The 23981-nt window shown below is 37.8% G+C and overlaps 1 protein-coding gene across 1 annotated transcript in view; it reads left to right on the plus strand.

Annotated features, from left to right (window-relative positions):
- LOC100253751 (5'-3' exoribonuclease 4) overlaps positions 1-23981 on the plus strand; it is a 73770-nt gene that overhangs the window by 14419 nt on the left and 35370 nt on the right. Inside the window, exons 9-11 of the mRNA XM_010661627.3 lie at positions 333-410; positions 5256-5342; positions 19842-19922. Coding sequence (XP_010659929.1) covers positions 333-410; positions 5256-5342; positions 19842-19922 — 246 coding nt within the window. The remainder of the gene's footprint in view (positions 1-332; positions 411-5255; positions 5343-19841; positions 19923-23981) is intronic.

Genomic DNA, 23981 nt, shown 5'->3' on the forward strand with positions numbered 1-23981 from the left:
ACATGTTTTTGTTGATATATATATATATATATATATATATATATATATATTTTTTTTGATAAGTAAAATCAATTGTATTAAGAAAGCCTAGAGTACACCTAAAGGTATACACGATGTATACAAGGCAACAAGGCCAAAAAGAAAAGGAATAGCCAATAAAACCCCTTACTTACATCCCAACCAATCAATGAAATCGAAAATGGACCATGATGTACAATCTACATGCACCCTAACCCAATCTACATGTTTTTGTTGATATATTGTCCTCTTATACTGCACTTTTTTGCTTCATAAACACATTCTTTACACGTAAAATATTCCTTACATGTCAGGGTGCTATAAATTTGCTGATGCATGTCTATAGGCGTGAGTTTTCTGCTATGGGTGGATATCTTACTGATGCGGGTGAGGTAATTTTCTTGTTTACATGTTCTGTAAAGCATATATTCTACTGAATACCGTTTGTCTAGATGATAAAAATTGCTTTAGGATATGTCAAATTATGTAACATCTAAGTGAGTGCGCACTCATTATTTTTGATAGGTAAAACCAATTGTATTAAAAAGAAAGGAGTTTACACGATGTATACAAGCAACCAAAAAGTAAAAAGGCGTGGATACACAAAAACAAACAACCTCACTTTACGGAGTTTCTGACCAATCCACAAAATCAAACATTGACATAGGCCATCCCCAATATACAACCTAACCCAATCCCAAAATAGATACAAAAAAGAACTTTTAAAAGAATGATCTAAACTTTCACAATTCTCAAAGGCTCTCCTATTTCTTTCCCTACAAATGGTTCCAAAAAGGTATAAAGGAGCAACCTTCCAAGCCTTTTTCCTTTTTCTACCAATAAAAAAGCCTCCCCAACTCAAGAGCAACCCTCACACCGAAGAGTGCATCATCCACTGTACACAAAATAAAGCAAAAATCAGCTGCCACATAATATGCGCATTCAGACAATAAAGAAGAATATGATCACTTGTTTCTTCTTTTTCTTTGCACATGTAGCATCTTCCAACTCCTCTTTTTGAGTTGATCCAAAGTTAAAGTCTTGGCCCAAGTTGCCTCTCATGCAAAAAAGCTAACTCTAACAAGGGCCCACGAGTTTCAAATTATACCATGAGGAAAAGGATCCGCTCTCCTGTTAGCCAAGGGGGAGTAGAAGGACCTAATTGAAAAAACACCACTCTTTGTGTCCGCCCACTCCACTAAGTCCTCAGAATCCATAGAAAGGGAATGATCATGTTGCCTCCCAAAGAAGTTGTTTACTTTCTTCAACTCCCAATCATTTAACTGTCTAATAAACCTAGGATTCCAACTACCACCATCCCAAACATCAACCACTTGAGCATTTTTAAAGGAGGTTATAGAAAAAAGATTTGGGAAAGCATCCCTTAATGACAAATCCGTTCGCCATCTATCCTTCCAAAACTTTACCCTATTCCTAGATTTAACCCTAAAACGAGTTCTAACTTTGAAATCCTCTAAACCATTTCTGATTGCCTTCCAAACCCCCACTCCATATCTCTCTCTCACCCCATTTGTGTACCAACCCTCATCTTTTTTTTTGATAGATAAAGAGAATAATATTAAACGGAAAGAGGAAACACCAAAATATTGCTTTCTAAGTATACAGGGAGTATACAAAAGCAGCCCAAAGACTCGAAACCAAGGGAGGAGGATATAAACAACAACCCCTACCCTTACTTAGAGCCTAGCCACTCAAAAAGCTAACAAGAGAAGAAGGGCTCAAAACTATAAACACCCTAACTCAAGACCAAAGATTACATACAAAAGAATATTTTAGCTTTTGAAGCGAAAACTCCTCATTCCCAAAAGCTAACAAATTTCTTTCCTTCTAAACTGACCAAAATAAACATAAGGGGGCCATTTGCCAAGCCTTTCTTCTTGCCTATACTTGCCAACAATTACTTGTTTCCAAAGAGGATTTCTTTCAGTCACAAATCTCCAACACCACTTACCCAGTAGGGCCTTGTTAAAAGTCCCAAGATTTCTAAATCCCAATCCCCCATTCACTTTTTCCAAGCAAACAACTGACCAACTCGATAGATGGGGCTTGTTAACCAAAGCTCCCCCACCCCACAGGAAATCCCTTTAAATCTTTTCCAATCTAGCCGCTACCCTCTTAGTGATGACAAAGAGGGACATATAGTAAATCGGTAAGCTAGATAAGTTGCTCTTAATCAAGGTCTGTCTTCTACCTTTTGAGAGATACTGTTGCTTCCATTAAGCAACCTTTTCTGAAACCTCTCCTCCACCCCTTCCCAAACCTTAGAAGACTTGTAGGAAACACCTAAAGGGAGACCAAGGTAGGTGGTTGGAATGGCACCCACCTTGCAACGTAAAACCTTAGCAAGCTGCTCCAAATTTGGGACATTCCCTACTAGAATCATCTCACTTTTCTCCAGGTTAATCTTCAGTCTTGAACATGCCTCAAACCAGATGAAAATCCAACTTAGCTACTCAAGATTTTCCTTACTAGTATCACACAGAATGAGGGTATCGTCTGCGAACAACAAGTGAGACATCTCCACTCCCACACCACTCTTTCCTCCGACTAGAAAACCATTAATAAAACCACCTTCCTTTGCCCTAGAGAGCAAACAGGAAAGAGTCTTTCATCGCCAAAATGAACAGATAGGGAAACAAAGAGTCTCCTTGTCTTAGTCCTCTAGAATTTTGGAAAAAACCTAAAGGGGAGCCATTTACCAAAACAGAGAAGTGCGCTATAGAAATACATCATCTAATCCATCCCATCCACTTGGAGCCAAACCCCATTTTCTCCGTAACTGCTAGGACAAAATTCTAATTAACATGGTCATAGGCCTTTTTGATGTCCAACTTGCATAAAACACCTCTCAAATCTTCCTTATTTTGGAATCAATGGTCTCATTTGCTATCAACACAACATCCAAAATTTGTCTTCCCACCACAAAGGCATGCTGAAAATCTGAAACTAAGGAGCCCAGTAGCTTTTTAAGTCTGTTTGCTAGTACCTTAGCCAAAAGTTTGTAAAGCCCTCCAACCAAACTAATAGGTCTAAAGTCCTTTGGGTCATTTGCCCCCCCTTTCTTAGGCACCAAAACTAAGAATGTAGCATTCAAACTTCTCTCTAAAGACCCCTAGCCATAGAATTCAGCAAAAAAAACCCATAACCTCGAGTTTGACAAAATCCCAACACTGCTGCCAAAACGCCAAGGAAAAACCATCCGGGCCTGGGGCCTTATCTCCACTCAAGTTGGATAAAGCTACAAGGACCTCCTCTTCAGAGAAGGGGGTCTCCAAAGCTTCAGAATCAGCAAGCTGCAAGGAATCAAAGACCAACCCATCTATACTCAGCCTCCATTCCCCCGTTTCTTCCAGAATTCTTTGAAAAGCATTTGTGACTGCTTCTTTGATGTCATCCTCCCCATCTAACATTACACCATCTACCCTTAGCTTGGCCATAAAGTTCCTTCTTCTATGAGCATTGCTTCTACATGCACTCATCATTTTCATTCAAGTCATATATTTCATTGCTTCAGAATTTTAGATTTAACTTCTTGTGGTTGGATTTAAGTTATATTGACTTTGATCATGCTCTTTGTGTTGTTAATTACTAAACTCAATATCTATCGTTCCATGGTTTTGTTTATATATATAGATGCATACAGATATATAAATATGTTACATTGAGATAGATTTGAATCTACAGTAGACAATTATAGGTTTTCATGAAGGAGCTGATTCAACTTAGGCACAAAAGGTGTGCACCTTGAGCTAGGTGCAAGGCTCTCCAAATTAAAAAAACCAAGGTGAAATGATGTTGTTTTGAACCTTTGCTTTTAGTATTTTGATGGAGTAAAAAAAAAGCCCAAGTTAAGGCTTGATAGAAAAAGCTGAGAAGAGAATATGGAAGAGTAGTAAAGGAGAGGGGAAGACGAAGTGAGGAAGGATAGAGAGAAGGGTCTTGCATACCTGGTGGCTGCTGGTAATTCTTGGAGAGGGCTCATTTTTCTCCTTTTCTCCTGTGTATAGTGTACTCATGATCCACTGGGATATTTTTATTTTATTTATTTGTTTATTTTTTATGATAATTTGATACCTAGCTGATGAAGATCTGCATTTTGAAGATCAAAACAACTTACTCATCTGTTTTTTTATCTTTAAACTTTTTTTTTTTTTTATAAAAAAACTGAATATATTGTGAATTATTTATTATCCATTTCTTGTGATAATTATACAATGAAAGTTTAAATTGTGAAACTACTTATTTATTATCTACATGTTTTTTTAAAAAAAAATTGAATTATGTAATATTTCTATTTTATTTTATTTATTTATCTATCTATTTATTTATGTTGATAACTAAAGCTATTAAACTTTTTATTCATTTATTGTAAATATTTACTCCTGTATTATATAAATTATACATTTGACTTAGGGTGTGCTTCACTTAAGCTTGTGCCTTGTGCCTAGGCTCTAGAATGACTTTGTGCCTTTAGTGTACCTTGCGCCTTTTAAAACCATGGGGTACAGTGTGGTTAGGGTTTCTCAAAATTGCTTCGGTTAGAAAGTGGTGGGTCTGAACAGTGCAATTGGTCCTTAGAAAGATAATTGATTTAGGAACTTCATGAGGATGAAAGCAGCTTTATTGATTGGAGGTGAGGACAAATAACCTCTAAAGATATGTCTTTGCCATGAATGAGAGGAGGTTTCTGAATTATTCAGCTGGAAGGTGCTAAGATGTAGGGCTTAGCTTCAATGGTGCTACATCAGACAAATTCCTATTCATCAAAGCAGTTCCTCATCTCTTCTTTCATTTATACTAGAGGATATGACTTAAGTTTGAGCTTTCCTTGTTTTGCAATGAGTTAGGTGCTTGTAGGTTGTTGAAGGAGCTCTATGTTGAGAAGTAGATATCTTGATATGGGTTAGACTAAAGGTGTTGGAAGTTTGTTGGGATTGTGAAGCTGATGGATGGATTTATGTGATCTTTTGTATTTCATTTTAGCATGCGTTGTGTCTTGGGCATTAGAAAGGGGTCTCAAGGGGTTTGTAGATCTAATCCTTCTCTTTTCTTGAGCTTAATAATGGCTTTAAAAATTAAATTAATATTTCATGAGTACATGATAATCATTTTTCAATTACTTGATTCAGCACCCATTATTCAACGCATTTGCTGTCTGCTTGGTAGTGGTTGCTTCTTAAATATATGTTGTCATGCCAATTATTTTACATGTTCAGGTCTTGCTGGATAGAGTAGAACATTTTATTGAGTCTGTTGCAGTTTATGAAGACCAAATATTTCAGAAGCGAACTCGTATACAACAGGTTCTGCTCTCCTCATATGTTGGCTCTCCCTCCCTTTTTTTCTCCCCTTCTTCTGATAGGCAATATTGATATTATTGAAAAACGCTGAACAAAAGAGGAGACACTATGTACACAGTCCTCATGTCTTGGTTCGAATTCTCCCAATTGTCATGATCATGAATGGGCTGTTTTGTAGGCACTTACTACTATATATTATTATTGTTATGATATTATGCGGTTTAATATTCTTATTATATGGAATGACATGATTCTAAAATGAAAATGCAAATATGTTTTGTGTAGTTTTTTTTAGGTTGAATGGTAGAATTATTGGTTTGTTCTAGAAATTTCATTTTGTTTTTCAATATGCAAACAGAGATTTAATTTACAAGCTCAACCAAGTGGGGCCTCATCCCTAGCACATAGGAAGCCTATAGAGGGTGCCAAGAAGCCAGAAAAGAAGAGAGCCAAAACAAATCTAGTGTGACCTTATACAATCAATGGAATCATGCAAGGATAGACAATCTACACTCAAGCAACTCCTAGACCAGAGAAAAAAGGGATTGGGTAAGAGTCTCTTTCAACAATTGAACCTGACACTTTAAACCATTGAACAACCTACGTTTCTTCTCCTGCAAATAATCTCAAACAAACACAATGGAAGCATCCTCCATGCTTTTTCTATGGAACTCCCATACCAACTAAATAACACCTCCCTTACTGATTGAGGTAGCAACTAGGAGAAACCGAAGAGTGAGAATAACAGGGTTGTTAGATAGTGTACAGTTATTTCAGTTATTTTCTTTTCCTTTTCTTTCCTTATTGTATTGTGGGTCCCACTAACATGTATATATATACCCAAGTCCAATGTGTATTATTAACAATTTTTAATAACAAAAATTAGAGATTCTCCATTTTCTCTCTTTTCACATGGTATCAGAGTCTAAGGAGAAAAAAACCTAATTATTTCCGGTTTATCTGTGAATCAATTTTGGGAAACCTTACAGTGACCGTGTTTCATTCCGGTCACCTTTCCCATCTCCTAAAGCTTTCCTGTCAACCGTATCGCCGTTAGAAAACCCTCACCGTTGTCAGAAAACCCTCACCGCGGGCAACTTTTTCGGCAACTTTTTCCGGCAATGTCCTTTTCCGACACCGACCATACCATCAGGTGCGCAAGGAGGAGATCTTCAAGTTTTGTTAAAGCACCGGAGGGAGATTCTCAATCACGTGCCGGCCATGCGCGTTTCTTCTCCGGCGGCTTGAAGCTCATACGCCGGTGCGTGAGGGAGCGTGGAGCACTTTCTGGCAACGCGCTTCCACCTCCAGCCTCGCCTGACGCCGTCTAGCCACTCTCCATCTGTGTTTGTGCCATTCGAGCCCTACAAGTGCATTTTTTGGGGGTTTTTGTCTCCGTCGGCCCTCTAAACAGCCTTTCCGGCGACCTCCGGTGACTTCCTCTCCACCTCGAGCCCTGCACGAGTCTTAGGAAGTGTTCTTCTACCCTTCCAGTAGTGCAACATTTGTTTTTCTTTACTATTTGGTCTCTCACAACCGTAGATCCTCGGTTTTTCTTCTTTCAGCCGCGATTTGAAGCCGTATTAGGGCTCTCTTCGATCCAAACATATTTCGTTCTCCAGATAAGTAGATATGGCTACTAAAAGTTCCATTTTTTCCTCTGTTATATCTGGATGTCCTATGATTACTTCGGAGAAATTGGTTGGCAGTGAAAATTATTTGTCCTGGTCTGCCTCTGTGGAGCTTTGGTTTATTGGTCAAGGTTATGAGGATCACCTTGTTATGCAGGAGGCAGATATCCCTGAGGTTGACAAAGTACAATGGAGGAAGATAGATGCACAATTATGTAGTGTGTTATGGCAATCAGTTGATCCTAAGATTCTGCTTCATCGTCGGGCCTACAAAACATGCTTTAAATTTTGGAATCAGGCGAAAGGGCTATACACGAATGATATCCAACGTCTTTATAAGGTGACTTCTTCTATTGTCAATGTCAAACAACAAGACGTGGATTTATCTACTTATATTGGCCAGATTGCCTCTCTTAAGGAGGAATTCTTGACCGTGATGCCTCTTACTACTGATGTTGGGGATCAATGAACATAGATTGACAAGTTCTTCATGGTTCTTACGCTTATTGGCCTCCGTACAGATCTTGAGACCGTCCGTGATCAGATTCTTGGCAGTTCCTCCGTTCCATCCTTGGATGATGTGTTTGCTCGCCTCCTCCGTATCTCCTCCACTTAGACTTTGCCATCTGATAACACTTCATATTCTTCTGTGTTAGTTTCTCAAACTAACTCTCGAGGAGGATGCAGTGGTAACAGAGGTAGAGGCCAACGTCCTCATTGCACCTATTGCAATAAGCTTGCGACACTTGTGATCGGTGTTATTAGTTACATGGGCGGCCTCCCCGCACTGCCCACGTGGCCTAGTCATCTGATCCACAACCGCCTCAGCCTCCGAGTTCCTCCACATCTCAGGGTATTTCCCTCACTGACAGTGAGTATGATGGCTATCTGCGCTATTAGGCCACCAAGTCAGCTTCTGTTGCCCAGACTGGTAATGCTTCTGCTTGTTTTACCCACACATCTTCTCTTGGACCTTGGATTCTAGATTCTGGCGCTTCTGATCACATATCTGGTAATAAAGATCTTTTCTCTTCTATTACTACTACCTTTGCCTTACCTACTGTTACCTTAGCTAATGGTTCTCAAACTGTGGCTAAAGGCATTGGTTTGACACATCCTCTCCCTTCTCTACCTCTCACTTCTGTCCTTTATACTCCTGAGTGTTCCTTTAATCTTATCTCCATTAGCAAAATCACTCGTACTCTTAACTGCTCTATTACTTTTTCTGATAAATTTGTGACCTTGCAAGACCGGAGTACGGGGAAGACGATTGGCATAGGACGTGAGTCTCAAGGCCTCTTTATTAGTTAGATATTAAAAATGCTTTCCTTCATGAGGATCTTGCTGAGGAAGTTTATATGGAGCAACCACCTGGTTTTGTTGCTCAGGGGGAGTCTGGTTTAGTGTGCAGGTTACGCCGTTCTCTATATGACTTGAAACAATCTCCTCGAGCATGGTTTAGCCGTTTTAGTTCTGTTGTTAAGGAGTTTGGCATGTTTCGCAGTACAACAGACCATTCTGTTTTCTATCATCATAACTCTTCGGGGCAGTGTATTTATCTAGTAGTTTATGTGGATGACATCGTCATTAAAGGTAGTGATCAAAATGGTATTCAGAAACTAAAGCAACACCTTTTCACCCACTTTCAGACTAAAGACTTGGGGAAACTCAAGTATTTCTTAGGGATTGAGATAGCTTAATTCAGTTTCGGTGTGGTTCTTTCCCAAAGGAAGTATGCTTTAAACATGTTGGAAGAAACCGGTATTTTAGACTGTAAACCGGTAGACACTCCTATGGATCCAAATGTCAAACTTATACCAGGACAGGGGGAGCCTTTATGAGATCCTAGGAGATATCGGCGACTTGTAGGTAAACTGAACTACCTCACCATTACTGGTCCAGACATTTCTTTTCCTGTAAGTGTTGTTAGTCAATTCCTACAGTTACCATGTGATAGCCATTGGGATGCTATAATCCGCATTCTTCGATATATCAAAAGCACACTAGGCCAAGGTGTGTTGTACGATAATAGATGTCATACCCAGGTTGTTGGTTACACAGATGCAGATTGAGCTGGCTCACCCACAGATAGACGTTCCACTTCCGGGTATTGTGTTTTTATTGGAGGTAACCTAATATCTTGGAAGAGTAAGAAACAAGATGTAGTGGCCAAATTTAGTGCTGAAGTCGAGTATCGAGTTATGGCTTTGGCAACATGTGAACTCATATGGCTGAAACATCTTCTTCAGGAGTTGCGATTTGGAAAGGATGAACAGATGAAGCTCATCTGTGACAACCAAGCCGCTTTGCATATTGCATCCAATCCAGTCTTCCATGAAAGGACCAAACACATTGAAGTTGACTGTCACTTCATTAGAGAGAAGATCACATCAGTATGTGTGGCGACTAGTTTTGTCAATTCAAATGATCAACTAGTAGATATTTTTACTAAATCTCTCAGAGGTCCTAGAATTAAATACATTTGTAACAAGCTTGGTGCATATGACATATATGCTCCAATTTGAGGGGAAGTGTTAGATAGTGTACAGTTATTTCAGTTATTTACTTTTCTTTTTTTTTCCTTATTGTATTGTGGGTCCTACTAACATGTATATATATACTCAAGTCCAATGTGTATTATTAACAAAAATTAGGAATTCTCCCTTTTCTCTCTTTTCACAAGGGCCATGAACTTCCCTCTACACACAATGAAGAATGATATGGCTAGACACTTTTTTTTTTTTTTTTTTGATTGGAAACGCCACAAAGATATATTAATATAAAAAGAAGTACAAGAAGAAGGATGAGAAATCCTCCCACCAAAGACAACTAAATTACAAGAAAATACACTTAAAACAAAAGACCTCCCACTAAGGACCAATCCCTATGGAGTACACACCGCTATCCAATCCAGTTGAATCACATTAAGGGGAATCCCCTTAAATGCCTTGGAACGGAAAGCCCAAAGGGAAGCAAGGAAAACAATAGAGTCCCAAAGGAACCCTGGATTCCTTGCTTTATCCTAAAAAATCCTTACGTTTCTTTCCCACCACACAACCCGAATTAGAGCTATGCTCGCAGCTTGCCACAAAACTATCCCTCTCTTAGAATTACCGAAGCCTTTAAATTTGATGGACATCATGTCATATATGCTCCTTGGGGGAACCCAATCCATCTTAGCTAACTGAAATAACTTGTGCCACAACCCAATCGTCAAGGAGCAATGAAGAAAAAGATGATCTGCTGATTCCCCGTGCTTTATGCACAGGATACAAATATCAGGACTAAGGGCTTTGTAGGGTCTTCTCACTTGTAACATATCATTAATATTCACCTTCTTGTGTGCCACTAACCAGACAAAGGACTTCACTTTGAAAGGAACTTGAGAATTCCACACGAACTTTGAAGGAAAGTTATGAGGAGAACCAGAAGATTGAGATAATGTTAGAAAAAAGGATTTGACTGAAAAAAGCCCTGAAGAGGATAATGGCCATAATCTGGCATCTGGGACCGAAGGAGAGAGATACAAATCATCAAGAGACCGCATGAGGCCTTCTAAGTCCTCAATCTCAGAATTTGACAGGTTACGACGGAAATTCAAATTCCACAAGAAAGGCCGAGATGGACCGAGAACTGAAGAAATAGAAATGTTTTTATCCACGACTACTCTAAATAGTCTTGGATATTGGGTTCCCAAAGGTTGGTTCCCCCACCACAAATCTTCCCAGAACCGAATTCTTTCCCCATTTCCTACCACATACCGAGTAATCAAAGAAAACACTTGAAAGACTTGAGCAATAGCCTTCCAAGGACAGCGATGTGACCATCTTACTAAAGTGTTAGCATCCCAACCATTAGAGTGTGAACCATAAATGCTTAAAATGACTTGATGCCAAAGAGCTGATCCCTCTCTAGGATACCTCCATAACCATTTCCCTAGAAGAGCGAGATTCCTCCAAGAAATATTCCCCAAACCCAAACCCCCTATTGTCTTCGGTTTGCACACAACATCCCACCTCACTAAATGGTCCCTTTTGCCTTCCCCAACCCCTGACCATAAAAAATCCCTTTGCATCCTCTCTATTTTTGCAGCCACTGAAGCGGGAATTTTAAATAAGGATAGGAAGTAACTTGGCAAATGGGTAAGACAAGATTGGATAAGAGTTATCCTCCCCCCGAAGGATAAGTAGGCCTTTTGCCACCCATCTAATCTACTTGAGATTCTCTCAACCACTGGGTCCCAAAATCCACACGCCTTAGGATTCCCGCCCAAAGGAAGACCCAGATAGAGAATAGGCCATCCAGACGCCTTACAATCAAGCATCTCAGCCAATCTTGAAAGATGAGCCTGATCAAGATTGATGCCATAAATACTACTCTTGTTAAGATTGACCTTGAGCCCAGAAATTTGCCCAAACACTAGCAAAAGACTCTTCAGAGTCTGCAGCTCTTCCTCCCTTGAGTTAGAAAAGAATATGGTGTCATCCACAAATTGCAAATGGGACACCCTAGTTCTAAATCTACCCACCCTGAAACCCTCCATCATATTTCTTTCCTCAGCTCTCATAAGCATCCTGCTCAGTACGTCTGCGACTAAAGTAAACAAAAAAGGGGATAAAGGGTCGCCTTGTCTTAATCCCCTTGATGCCTTAACCCAACCTTTAGCACTACCATTCACCAAGATTGCATAAGATACTGAAGATAAACATCCACTCATCCATTTCCTCCATCTAGGACTGAACCCTTTCTTTTCTAACACCTGATCCAAAAAATCCCACTTCACGTGATCATATGCCTTTTCAAAGTCTATTTTGAATACGACGCCTTCCTCCCCTGACCTTCTTCTCTCGTCCACTATCTCATTCGCTATAAGAACCGCATCCAATATTTGTCTCCCTTGAACAAAAGCGCCTTGAGTATAGTGGATGGTCTCATGTAGAACCCCTCTTAGACGCCCAGAGAGCACTTTGGCTATTATCTTGTAGAGACTAGCGATCAAACTAATGGGTCTAAAGTCTGATATTCTCTTTGACAAACACTTTTTGGGTATTAGAATAATGAAAGAGGCATTAGTGCTTTGATTGATAATTCCGCTCCTATGAAATTCAACGAACACTCTCACCAAATCCTCCTTAATCACATCCGAACACTCTTGGAATACGGCAATAGTAAAGCCATCTGGCCCCGGAGCCTTGCCCCTATCCAACTGAAAAATGGCCTTAGAAATCTCTTCTTCGGTGAAAGGGGAGTCTAACCTTAACGTGCTCTCTTCCGAAATAGGGGACCAATCTAAACCTTCAACACCCCAAGACTCTCCTGTCGGATTTGTGTTAAGCTTCTCAAAGTAATGTAAGATCTCCTCTGTGATACTCTCGGCATTCTTCAGCACTAAGCCCCTCTCATTCTCCAACTCCTTGATATATTTCCTATTTCGCCTGCCATTAGCCACTTTATGATAAAACTTAGAGTTGCAATCCCTTTCCTTGACCCATTTCACTATGGCTTTTTGTCTCCAATGAATTTCCTCCCTCAATATTAATTCCTCTAGCTCCCCTTTTCTTGAGGCTCTTTGGCTTAACAAATCAGGATTGAGACCCCCTTCCTGCTCAATGGCGTCAAAGTTAGCTAAATCATTGAGAATACTTTTTTTCTTTTCTTTAAGCTCTCCAAAAGAAAACTTATTCCACTCCTTCAATTTAGCTTTAACATATTGAAGTCTCCTCATAAACTTATGACCTTCCCATCCGTTTCCTTGAAACCCACTCCACCAATCTCTAAAGTTCTCCTTGAAATTAGTGTGTTGTAACCACATATTCTCAAACCTAAAAGGTGTTGGCCCCCACATAAACGGGTTGGTATCCATAACAATTGGCCAGTGATCCGATGTCCTTCTGATTAAGGCTTCTTGAAGGCCTTGGGGAAAGAGCAGCCCCCACTCATTTGAGTAGAGAAAACGGTCTAATCTCTTACACACGGGAGACTCTTGCATATTTGACCAAGTGAATGAAGCATTCCGAAGGGGTGGGTCAAGTAATTCGCATTCTCTAATAAAACTATCAAAGTTCCTCATGCTTGGAGTTAGGCTAGAACCCCCCATTTTTTATGAGCTTCTCCTAATGACATTAAAATCACCGCCCACACACCATAGCGGATAAGTTAATCCATAAATATCAAAAAGTTCCACCCAAAAATCCTTCCTAAGTGAGGGACTGTTTGGACCATAAACAGCAGAAATCCAAGGAGGTCCACAATCGTCCGAAGAGAACTTGACTGAGACCGAGAAAGATCCTGTTACCACCTCCTCTCTACGCAGATTTTTTGAATCCCAGATGATCAAAATCCCACCTGATGCCCCAGACGCCGGAAGAGCAACCCAATCCTTATTTCTGGCCGTCCAGACACTACCCACAAACCTTCTATCACAATTCTCCTTTTTTGTTTCCTGAATCATCACAACATCCGGATTCTCTGACCTAAGAAAATCTTTAACCATCCTACGCTTATTCCTTGAACCCAAACCCCTAACGTTCCAGCTAATAATTTTCATGGGAAAACACACAGACCCTAACCTTCCAAGCCAAAACCAACATGTCTCAATGCCCTGTGGGGCCTCTGCTCTTCCTCCTAGAATACACCTTAATGTCAAGAGAGCATAATACCTCTCGCACTTTGTCCATTTTCCCGGGGGACATACCATCAATAAGGAAATCACCCAAAACCTCCTTATGCGACCTGACAATAGAATCCTTAGGGGTACAGCTCTCTGTCATCTGGTTAGAAAAAGCACACTGGTTCTCTTCCTCAACACGGTCAGGTATGTCACCATGATTTAAATAGTCAACACCACCTTTTTCATAAAATTTTTTTGAGATGCCTTGGTTTTCCGTAGGAGACTGAGAAAGAGGGACTGAATTGGGAAGAATTGGACTAGAGGGATTCGTCAAAGGGGAATCCGGACTACATGAAGGAAAAGGAGGTGACTCGGGTGGCTGAGAAGAAGAGGGCTGACATACCTCCAAGATTTTGGCTCCCGGAATTTCGCAAAACCCCTCAAAGATGAGTCCTTTACCTCTGATTATTGAATTAGAAGGTGAACCCATGACTGAATAGCCACGAGGATCAAACCCCACTCGTCCCGTTAGCCCTCCTTTGAGTTCAACGCGTCTCGCCGAGGTGTCCTCCTTCGAAAGATTACCAGACATAGGACATCTGGAGAGAGGATTCACTCTGGTACCTCGCTCCATCTGAGAGCCCATCCCAAACTCCTCTTCCATGTTGCGGTCTTCACTTGACGACGACGAACCTCGTGTGAAAATAGGCTCACTGCAGCATCGATGTCCCTGTCGTCGATCGGCGCTTGGAGGGAAGAGGGTAGACCACGTCTTCTTTGAAATTGCCGTCTCTTCCTCCTGCATAGCATCCCTCATGTGAACCGCGGGGGCTTTCCCCTTCCTCGCTTCGATTTCTTCTCTTCGCGACCAAACTTCCATACCAGAGGGCTTCGTTCCTCCTAAGTTTTGGCCCAACCCCGACGGGCCTTTAAACTTACAGCCCACGGTGTTGTCTGACAATGGCCTAGGGTTAAGCACGGACTGGGCCTTAAGCTCAACGGCCCGACCTTCTTCTCCAAAGAAACTTCCTTATTGCTTTTACACACACAACACTAGTCAGTTTATGCCATTTGCTTTTCTTCTGTTGATCCACTGTAAGATCTTTTCTAAGCTGCTTCCCAAACCAAAAAAGAGAAAAAAAAAATTAAATAAGGAAAAAGAGAAGGAAAAGAAAAAGAAAAGACAAAGCCTGCTTTCATTTGTGAGGGAGAGGGGGTTATATGTTGGCCTCCTTGCTCCGTTTTAGGGTTGGGAGCCTTCTTGCCATATATCTTGGATTGCCTTTGGGAGTGACTCATAGGTCTTGTGTAGTGTTGGAAGAGAGGTTAAAAGGAAATTGGCCTCTTGGAAGAAGCAATACTTCTCTAAGGGGTAAAGATTAACCCTTACTAAGAGCACCTTCTTTAGCTTTGCAATATGTTTCATTTATTTCTTTGTAATTCCTAAGAAAGTAAGAATTAGACTAGAAAAGATAGAGAGAGTTGTTTTGTTTTTTGGTAGAGGAGTCATTCAAAGGGAAGAAAGTGCAACTAATAGGTTGAATGATGATATGCTAGGAAATAAAGTTTGGACTGTTGGGAATTAGAAAGTTGGATGCTCTAAAATAGTGCATTGCTCAGCAAATGGTTGTGGAGATATGCTTATGAGTGTTGGATGGGGGTAGTGCATGTTAGACATGCGAGAAACTTTTGGTGGGGGATCGTGGGAAGAAATTAGAATAGGATGGGAGATTTCAGCTTAGAGCCTCTATTGCAGTCTAGAATGGGAGATGAGGGTGGGGTTTAGGTTTAGTAGGGCAGGGAGTGCTCTTTGAAAGAGACTTTCCTTTGATCCTAGGGTAGCACATTTGTGGGAGGTTGGGGAGGAAGGAGGCATTGTTCTCTTCGTTTCTGAAGGCATTTTCAGGATTGGGAGATGGGGGACTAGATTAGTTTATGGTGCTTGTTCATGCTGTGAATTTGCAAGCAGTAGGCCACAGGGGAAGACAGTTTATTGTGGATGGAGGATAAGAAGGGGAGATTCTAAGTGAAATCTTTTTATGACTGTGTATATGCTGAGAATTAGAGCAGTTCCCTGTTGAAGAAGTTTGGGGTACTTGTTCCCCATTAAGGACCCTTTTTTTGGCCCGGGTTGAGGTGATCCTAACCATTAATCTCCTTATGGGGAGAAGGTGGACAACAATGAACAAATGTAGTCTTTAAAAAGCTAGTGAAAAATCAATAAATCACATTTTATTTCATTATAATGGAACCAGACAGGTTTTGAATGTTATTGGCTATCGGTAATTGAATTTAATTTGATCATTTTCAATGGATTAAAAATGATAAATGGTTGGAAAGTTTGATTTCCCAAACTGCTTCCTCAGAGATTAGCTGTTCTTTTTATGACATAAGTGATTGATGTTTCAAATTTCTTGTTTAGAATAAATGTGGCAAGAGGGGAGAGTTTCTAAAATCTGGACTGTAAATGGTGATGCAACTTAGCCTTTTGAAAGAAATAGCTTATTAGCAAAACTAGTAGAGCTTGGAATCATTTGGCGATGTGGCTTATTCCTTTACCCCAATTTGTCCATAAATTCTGTGATCCATCATTATTTTTTTTGTCATTTTACTTTTTATTTGTTTGAGGACTTAATTAAATCATGTGCTATTGTGTTGTTATCATATTTTAAATTCTATGTATTATCCTTGTACTTTGGGGGTTATTAACCTCAACTTGAGCAGTCACATGCTAGGCACGTGACATCATAAATGGCATAGGACTTTCATATTTGATACATGGCGCCACTATAAGCAACTGTATATCAATGGCCATGATTTGTAGAATTTCTTAGTATACTTGGGGTTATCTTTGTGAAAAGAGTTTGAATTGGCCCTTTGCTTCAATCAACTCTTTGTCTTCAATTTCCTTGAGATTTTGATTATTTGTCTTTAGTTCTCAGAATATGCACCATGTTGAATACTGTTTTATATTATTTCTTTTATTATGGTTCAATTAAGTTCTGAAAGTTGTTTACTTCTAACTTGATTTTCTATACATTATACACAAGAGAAAAATTTAGGTACCTTAGGCTATGCTTGGTTATCAATTGTTCCCAAAACAGGTTTTTGAGAAATGTTATAAAAATGTGGTGCTTTTTGAGAACATATTTTAATTATTTTAAGTTATTTTCACTTATTTTTTGGGAGTTGTTTTAAAATATAATTGTACAAATATGGAGAATGATTGAAAATAAAACATTATAGATAAAAGTTATTTTTAAAAAATATTTGAAAACATAGAAAATAGGTTGAGAACATTCCAAGTTCCTAAACAGAATCTTATTCTAGAAAACATCAAAAAATTGTTTTAAAAACTTTTCTCAAAGCTATTTTTTGAGAACTGTTTACTAAAACGTTTCCAAATAAACTCTTAGGCTATACTTGGTTGGTTGGGTATAACATGGGATAGGGTAAGAGAAGGAATAACACATCAATCTCATATTTGGTTGGTGATGAGATAGGATAAGTTATTCTATCACTTATTGTTCAAATAATTTTTTTTTATTATAAAATTAAATTTGTGGTTAAAAAAAACTAAAAAAATATTTATAAAATATATTGTAAAATAATATTAAATATGTCTTATTTAATATATATAAATTATTTTTATATATTGAATAACATAATATAATTTTTTATTTATTTATGAAGTTTAAATAGTTTAATCATGAATATTGTTAAACGTAAAAGAAATTTTATATTTTTTCAAATATAAAATATTGAAATGCAATATAATTTTTATTTTAAACATTAAAAAATAATATATATTTCATTTTATTTTATTTTTTTCATTTTACAAACTAAATATAAACATAACATATCTCATTGGATATGTTATCTTAGGATATCATGTGCATTGGATTTAATTTCCAAGGATATTATATCCCATTGGATATCATATTTTGGATTATTCATTTCCTATCTAATGGGATGTGATATCTTAGGATATACATATCCTATCCTATCCTATCCGGCCAATTAAATATAGTCCTAGTGTTTCATGACTGTTTGGGGATGATGGCATGCTTAATTGACTGATTGTTGTTCATTTCTTTGTATTGATGTTTTAGTTTACACTCTCAGTACATATCTGAAAGCAAAAAAATTGCTTGTCATGTGTTAACCTCAATTGGTGCTCATGTAAATCCTTCGTAGGAAATTGATCCTGTCAATGGTTTGAGGAGATTCTCATAATTTACTTACTGTCCTTGGGTTTTTAGCGGCCATTACTACATTATTTGGTTGTGCTTTTAGTTCCTAGCAAGGATAGGATTATTAGAGGATTCTCTAAGCCATTAAGTTCTGGCTTAAAGCTATTGAAGTAGAGGCCCTTACTTTTCTGGAAAGTTGAATGTGTCATCCTATGGAGGTTGTTATTAGCCTTGAAATGTAGAGGGAATCAGCAGTTGGTTCTTGTGGTTTGTTTGATAGGTAAAAGCATAGAGAAAGTATATAATAATAAAATAGGGCGCCCAAAGGCCAACCCAATACATACAAGAAGTATACAACAGACCCCTAAAGGCAAAAAACCAAAGAAAGCGGGTTACAAGGAAAATTGTGGAAATTTTTCTCAACAGATTTTTTTTCTTAATTTATTATATTGACCCCAGCTGATATCCGAAATTTTGGCCCAATTTTGGGAAATCTTAAACCATGATCTAACTTAAGCCCTTTTAGGATTCTTGTTTATAAAAGAAACAACGGAGTCTCACCATTTAAAGTTGCAAAGTATAAGAAGGAAAAAGAAATTGATATCATACATTGTTTTTCATAGTTTCCTTGGTTTCTGCATCAAAATCATGTTATTTATAGGCTTTAGCCAACCCAGACTCAACAAATTATATGAAGAAATCTAACCTATATGGTACCCATCATGACTCTTTATTCTTTATTAAAACTTTTAAACCTTCCAAAACCTAGAAGCTTTAGAAAGACTATATTTTTAAGAAATAGCAATTTTTAGAAAGTAGAATTCTTTTCGTGTACCTTTATTAGAATAAGAAACTTATAAAGTGGACTTTTTAAGTAGGACTAAAATAACTAACTATATGATGGTAAGTAACTAAAAATCTCCATATTACCCATATACCCTTGATGGAGTAAATTAGGATTTCTTTATTCTCTTTTCTTCCTTTTGTTAGTATGTCTTGAAGATTTATCCTCATCATAAGTCCTAAAATGGACTCAATGGGACATCTTACTCCAAAGAGAGTAGTTGATTTCTTACTGAGCATGTGTTCCCACAAGCTTAACACTAATCACCCTAGATGTTCGGGTTTTGATTGGAAAGGATTTTGCTGTCAAATCAATCAGTACCAAAACTTGAGTCTGCTAAACTTCTCAGGATTGACAGTCTTTTAAATTTGTTAGTAACAGGAATAACAGCAACAGGAGACAGTAATTTTCCTCTGATATGTCCTAACATTGAACTTGTTCAATGTATTCAAAATAGATGAACACATTTACATAGAGCCAAACACTTAGATGATCATGAGGAGCCATCCTATCTTACAAAAGTCAAGTGAGTTACAGTTCTTCAGATAAGGTGTCAAGCCTTATCACAAAGATATGCTGTTTCAAGTTATAAGGTGTCAAGCCTTATTTACATAAACAATCTGCATTGTAACTTGTGAATCCTGACTTGTCCTTAGTCATCTCATGAATCAGTTATGGGGCTACCTACATTATGGAGTAATAATGCTTAATTGTAGATCTTGTTATGGTGATGAGGATTGGCATCCAACAATTCTGAAATCCTACTATATTGCTGTTCCTATCATATGTCAAGAAGTATCGGTGTGATTTGTTGTTATCATCTGTACTTTAGCTCCTTGGCACCTTATGGTCTTTGTATCAAAGCAAGTTTCACCAAGCTCATGCCTTTTGAGAAGCTTAGGCTTTCATGGCATTGATGCTGCCTTTCAGAATGAATGCTGCCATGCCTTTTATAGAAAGTTTCAGTTGTGATTTAAATGTATTTCTCAGCACAATCTTAAAGCCATGGGCTCTTGTAGGCTCATGGATTCTAGCATACTTTTGCTCTGCCCTGAAATCATTCAAAGCTGCAATAATATGTGTTTCCACTGTTAATGTTATTTAGAGTCATTTTCCTAGGAGGGTGGTATAGGCATTCTCCTCAAATTGATTCATGGGTTTTATATCTTCATATATTTAATAAATAGAAAGGCCTTGTTACTAATACTGGTTATTTTGTTCCAGGCACTGGAGAATAATGAAGAGATGAAGCTTAGAACAAAGAGAGAGGCTTCTGAAGAGCCACGGGCTCCAGTTGAAGACAAGGTGTGTATGTACCCAGGTTTTCTTTGCAATATATCTGAAGTAGTGGACTCTTCGATTAACTTGAATTGGTAACATGGAATCTGGACTTGCTTAAATTGCTTTTTCTGCTTATCAAACATCTAGTGGAATAGTAGTGGCTTTTCAAATTAAGCTTAACCATGACACCTTCATTAGATTTCTTTCTTGCTCAACATGGTTATTGGCTATGACTTGCATCTAGGATTTTCCCCTTTTTCTTATAAAAGCTTCTTAGGAAGGAAACATGGGTACAACAAATATGTTATTTTGTAGAGTATTTGATTTTGTAGAACTAGTGCCCTATCACCTATTGATCGATTGATTTTTCATCGTTTATCGCCTTAAAACAAAATTTATAACCTAATTCAACTATGCCAAAGTAACTCTTGCCCAATCAAAAAGGGTTTTTAGCAAAAGTTACGGTAGTATAATGGTCTTAGGTGTCATCCATTGGGATGGATTGTTTTTGGTAATTAAGGCTTGAATGGGGGAAAATAAATGATTGTGATAAAGTGAAATTGATTTGGCAATTCTTGGTGAAAATTCAAAATAGCAATGATTTTTAATTGAGAAGAACAATAAAATGTAAAATAAGAGAAAATTAATAGGAAAAGAAATTATCGGAATTAGGATTTTCTAGAAAACAATTTTCATAGTGAATAGATGTTGAGATCTATTTTTCATCAAGTTAGATTGAAAATCTAAATTCTCATCTAAATCGATTTTTGATTTAGCTTTAGGTCTAGATCTAATTTTTCTTCAAATTAGATTATTTGATCCAAGAGATTAATTTAAACTATATATTCAATTCATCTTAAATCATCTTCCAATGTTTCACACAATGCAATTATTTGATCTCATTAAATCTAACTTTAATAATTTAATGAATCTACCTAGTTTGCAACGTAATAGTCATTCAAGATAATTTGAAGATAAAAATCCCCAAAATTCAATTAATTCCCCCTAACCAACACATTGCTTGTCCCTTAGCAATTGTATGACAAAAAGAAAGAAAAAAGAATACTAAAAAGGAAATCACAAGTCACATAAGCAAATTATTTGGAAAATATCTTTGAAATTTCCATAGCGTAAATGGTTGATAAGCAAGCACACCCTACCATCCATAGGTATCAACAAAATCCCAACTTATTTACTATCTCTAATAGAAAAAATATCATGCAAATTAAGGTATCAAAACATATCCATATTCATTCCTCAAACAATCTTTCCAAACAAGTCTTGAGTGTAATTAAGCTAGCCCCTGAATATAATGCTCAAAACTAATCCTCCCCCCAACCTAGCTTAATTCATCTCAAGCAACAAAAACCACTCTTTCATAGGTCAAGAATGCACCTATCTTTATTTATTATTACTATTTTTTTCAAAGGACTAATTGTAGAAGTGCAATGCTAAAGGTATCTCCAAGCATATGGTCTATGTAGCGGGAATTCATTGATGACTCCCAACCATAAGGCATAGGGCACTAAGTTTATATGACTATTTCACCAGCCACTAACTCCTCGGACTTCACCCCAGACTCCTCAAATTAGAATCCAATACCTTAGCACCTACAATTGAGCTCATACTCCACCCATCCACCCATGTAGCGAGCATTGAGGTCAATGGCTTCCAACCAAAATGGCTTAGGGCATTGGGCTTCAAAGACCTTTGGGCCATATACCCCTCGGACCTTGCTCGGATTTCAAGATAAGCATAACTCAACCTTTTTATTCATCAACCTTTTGTTTTCTTCATATTTTATATATATATATGTATTTTTTTTTCAATTTGGGCACATTGGCCTCTTTTCAAGGTGTCTCAACTCAATTCAAAAGTAATCCATGTTACCAAGACAATTAAGTCCAAGTTTCAAGGTTAGACTAGTTTTTCATCTTATATCCGGGGTATAGAGTGTACAATATGTGTCAAAACTCGAATAGAAATGACCCTTGGGAAAATGAAAACTTTAAAGTCAAATCAACTTTAATTTACATAACAAGTCTTCGAAGATCAAACAAATAAGCTAGTATTCTAAATCAACTTCTTTCAAGTTAGGTATGCTTATTCATCAATCACAAATGCTAGTCTTCTAAAAAAAAATTTCACTAAATAAGTCACAAATGTAATTTATGAAAAAAAAAAAATTATAGAAAAACTAACAACATATTTCCTTCGCTTCCTTTCTAATCCTCCTTCCAACCTAACTTGTACACTGTCCTCAATGTGTAATGAAAATATACGAAGAAAGGAAGGGAAAATACCTCAATCTCTCATGAATTTCATCTTCAAGAGCTGAAACAAAAATAAGATTAAACATGAGCATTGTAGGATATAAAATGATACAAGAGAAGAAAATATGGAAAAAAAATATAAAGGAAAAACTATGTTAGAAACACAATGTGTGGAGTAAAATCAAGGTATAGATGATGACAATCTCCAAAGGAAACATGATTTCAATGATGAGTTAATGGTTCGCATGGAATTTTAAAGTTTCACACAAGTGTGCAAACTAGACAAGAAGGTGAAGTGTACTGCAACTACTCTCTTCGTTTAAAAGAATTTGGCATAGTCATGTGAAAATTTGCATGTACTTGTGAATTGGTCCAGAGAGCTCTTTCTTATTGTAGCCTTCAACATAATTTTCGCATAGCCATGCAAAAATTCGCTTATTCATGCAAATTGGTTCAGAGGCTTGAAATTGTTTCAATCATTCACATCAGTTTCGCACAATCATGCAAAATGAGATAGAGGCTTAAAACTTTTGAATTTTCAACGATATGAACACTCCCCTGTTTTGGCATGGCTTCCCCTGTTTTCGCATGGTTGTGCAAAATGGTGATAGGCCATTAGAATGTCCTCTTGCATTGCTTCATAGACTCCATCTTCTTTATAAGTCCTTCAAAACACAAATCAAGGAGTTAAGATGGATTTTTATTCAACGGGAAAAAAAAAATCAAGATTCAAAAGAAAGTAGAGAAACAAGAAACCATTGGGCTAGCTAGCCATTGATATGACTAAGCCCATCGACCCTTATATTTTCTCAATTTGAATATTGCTTGCAAACAATGAATGGACCAACTCCTCGGTATTTAAGCTTTCCCGCAAAAGGATATGCCTTGAAATAACCTTCCTTGAACTTGTTCCTTTGAATAAGCTGGTCATGCCATTTCTTGAGTTTCTTTTTAATGGCCTTTAGATTATTGTGCATACCATGTTTCATTGTTTTTGCCTTCTTCAAGCCGAAGCACCCCTTTATTAACTTCATAGGTTGAATTTCTTCATTGATCCTCTAAACTTCAACCCGTTCATTGGAAATTGCTTCACCAAGTTTTGCAAAATTTTCTTCAACCTTTTCTTTCACTAGCTATTCCATAGACAATTCAATCAAATAAGCCTTCATAAATTTCTCTTCCTCTTTGGTACCATGTTTCTTACATGAATGGAAAATGTTTAGCTCAATTGTCATGTTACCAAAGGTAAGTTGCATCACCCCACTTCGACAATTAATCAATGCATTTGCTGTGGCAAGGAAAGGTCGACCAAGTATAATAGGAACATGGTTGAGTCCACTAGTTCCTTGTTCCGTATCAAGCACCACAAAATCAACCAAACAATAGAAGTTATTGATTTGGATCAGCACATCTTCAATAATTCCTCTTGAAAACTTATTCGGTCTATCTGTCAATGAAAGTGTGATGGAGGTAGACTTTAGTTCTCCAAGCCCCAATTGCTTATATACCGAGTAGGGAAGAAGATTCACACTTGCCCTCAAGTCTAAAAGTGCTCTTTTCACAAAAGTGTTGCAATATTCACCGAGTTTGTTGGACATCCCAGATCCTTATACTTGATTGGGGTGTTGCATTGAATGATTGCACTAACTTGTTTGGTCAAGAAAGCTTTCTTTTTCAAATGCATCCCTCTCTTTATGGTACACAAATCCTTAAGAAACTTGGCATAGGGTGAAACTTGTCTAATCATGTCAAGGAGTGGTATATTGACTTTTACTTGCTTCAAAACTTCAAAAATTTTAGGAGCATTGTT

This window comes from Vitis vinifera, chromosome 14, assembly GCF_030704535.1.
Source record: "Vitis vinifera cultivar Pinot Noir 40024 chromosome 14, ASM3070453v1".
NCBI lineage: Eukaryota > Viridiplantae > Streptophyta > Magnoliopsida > Vitales > Vitaceae > Vitis > Vitis vinifera.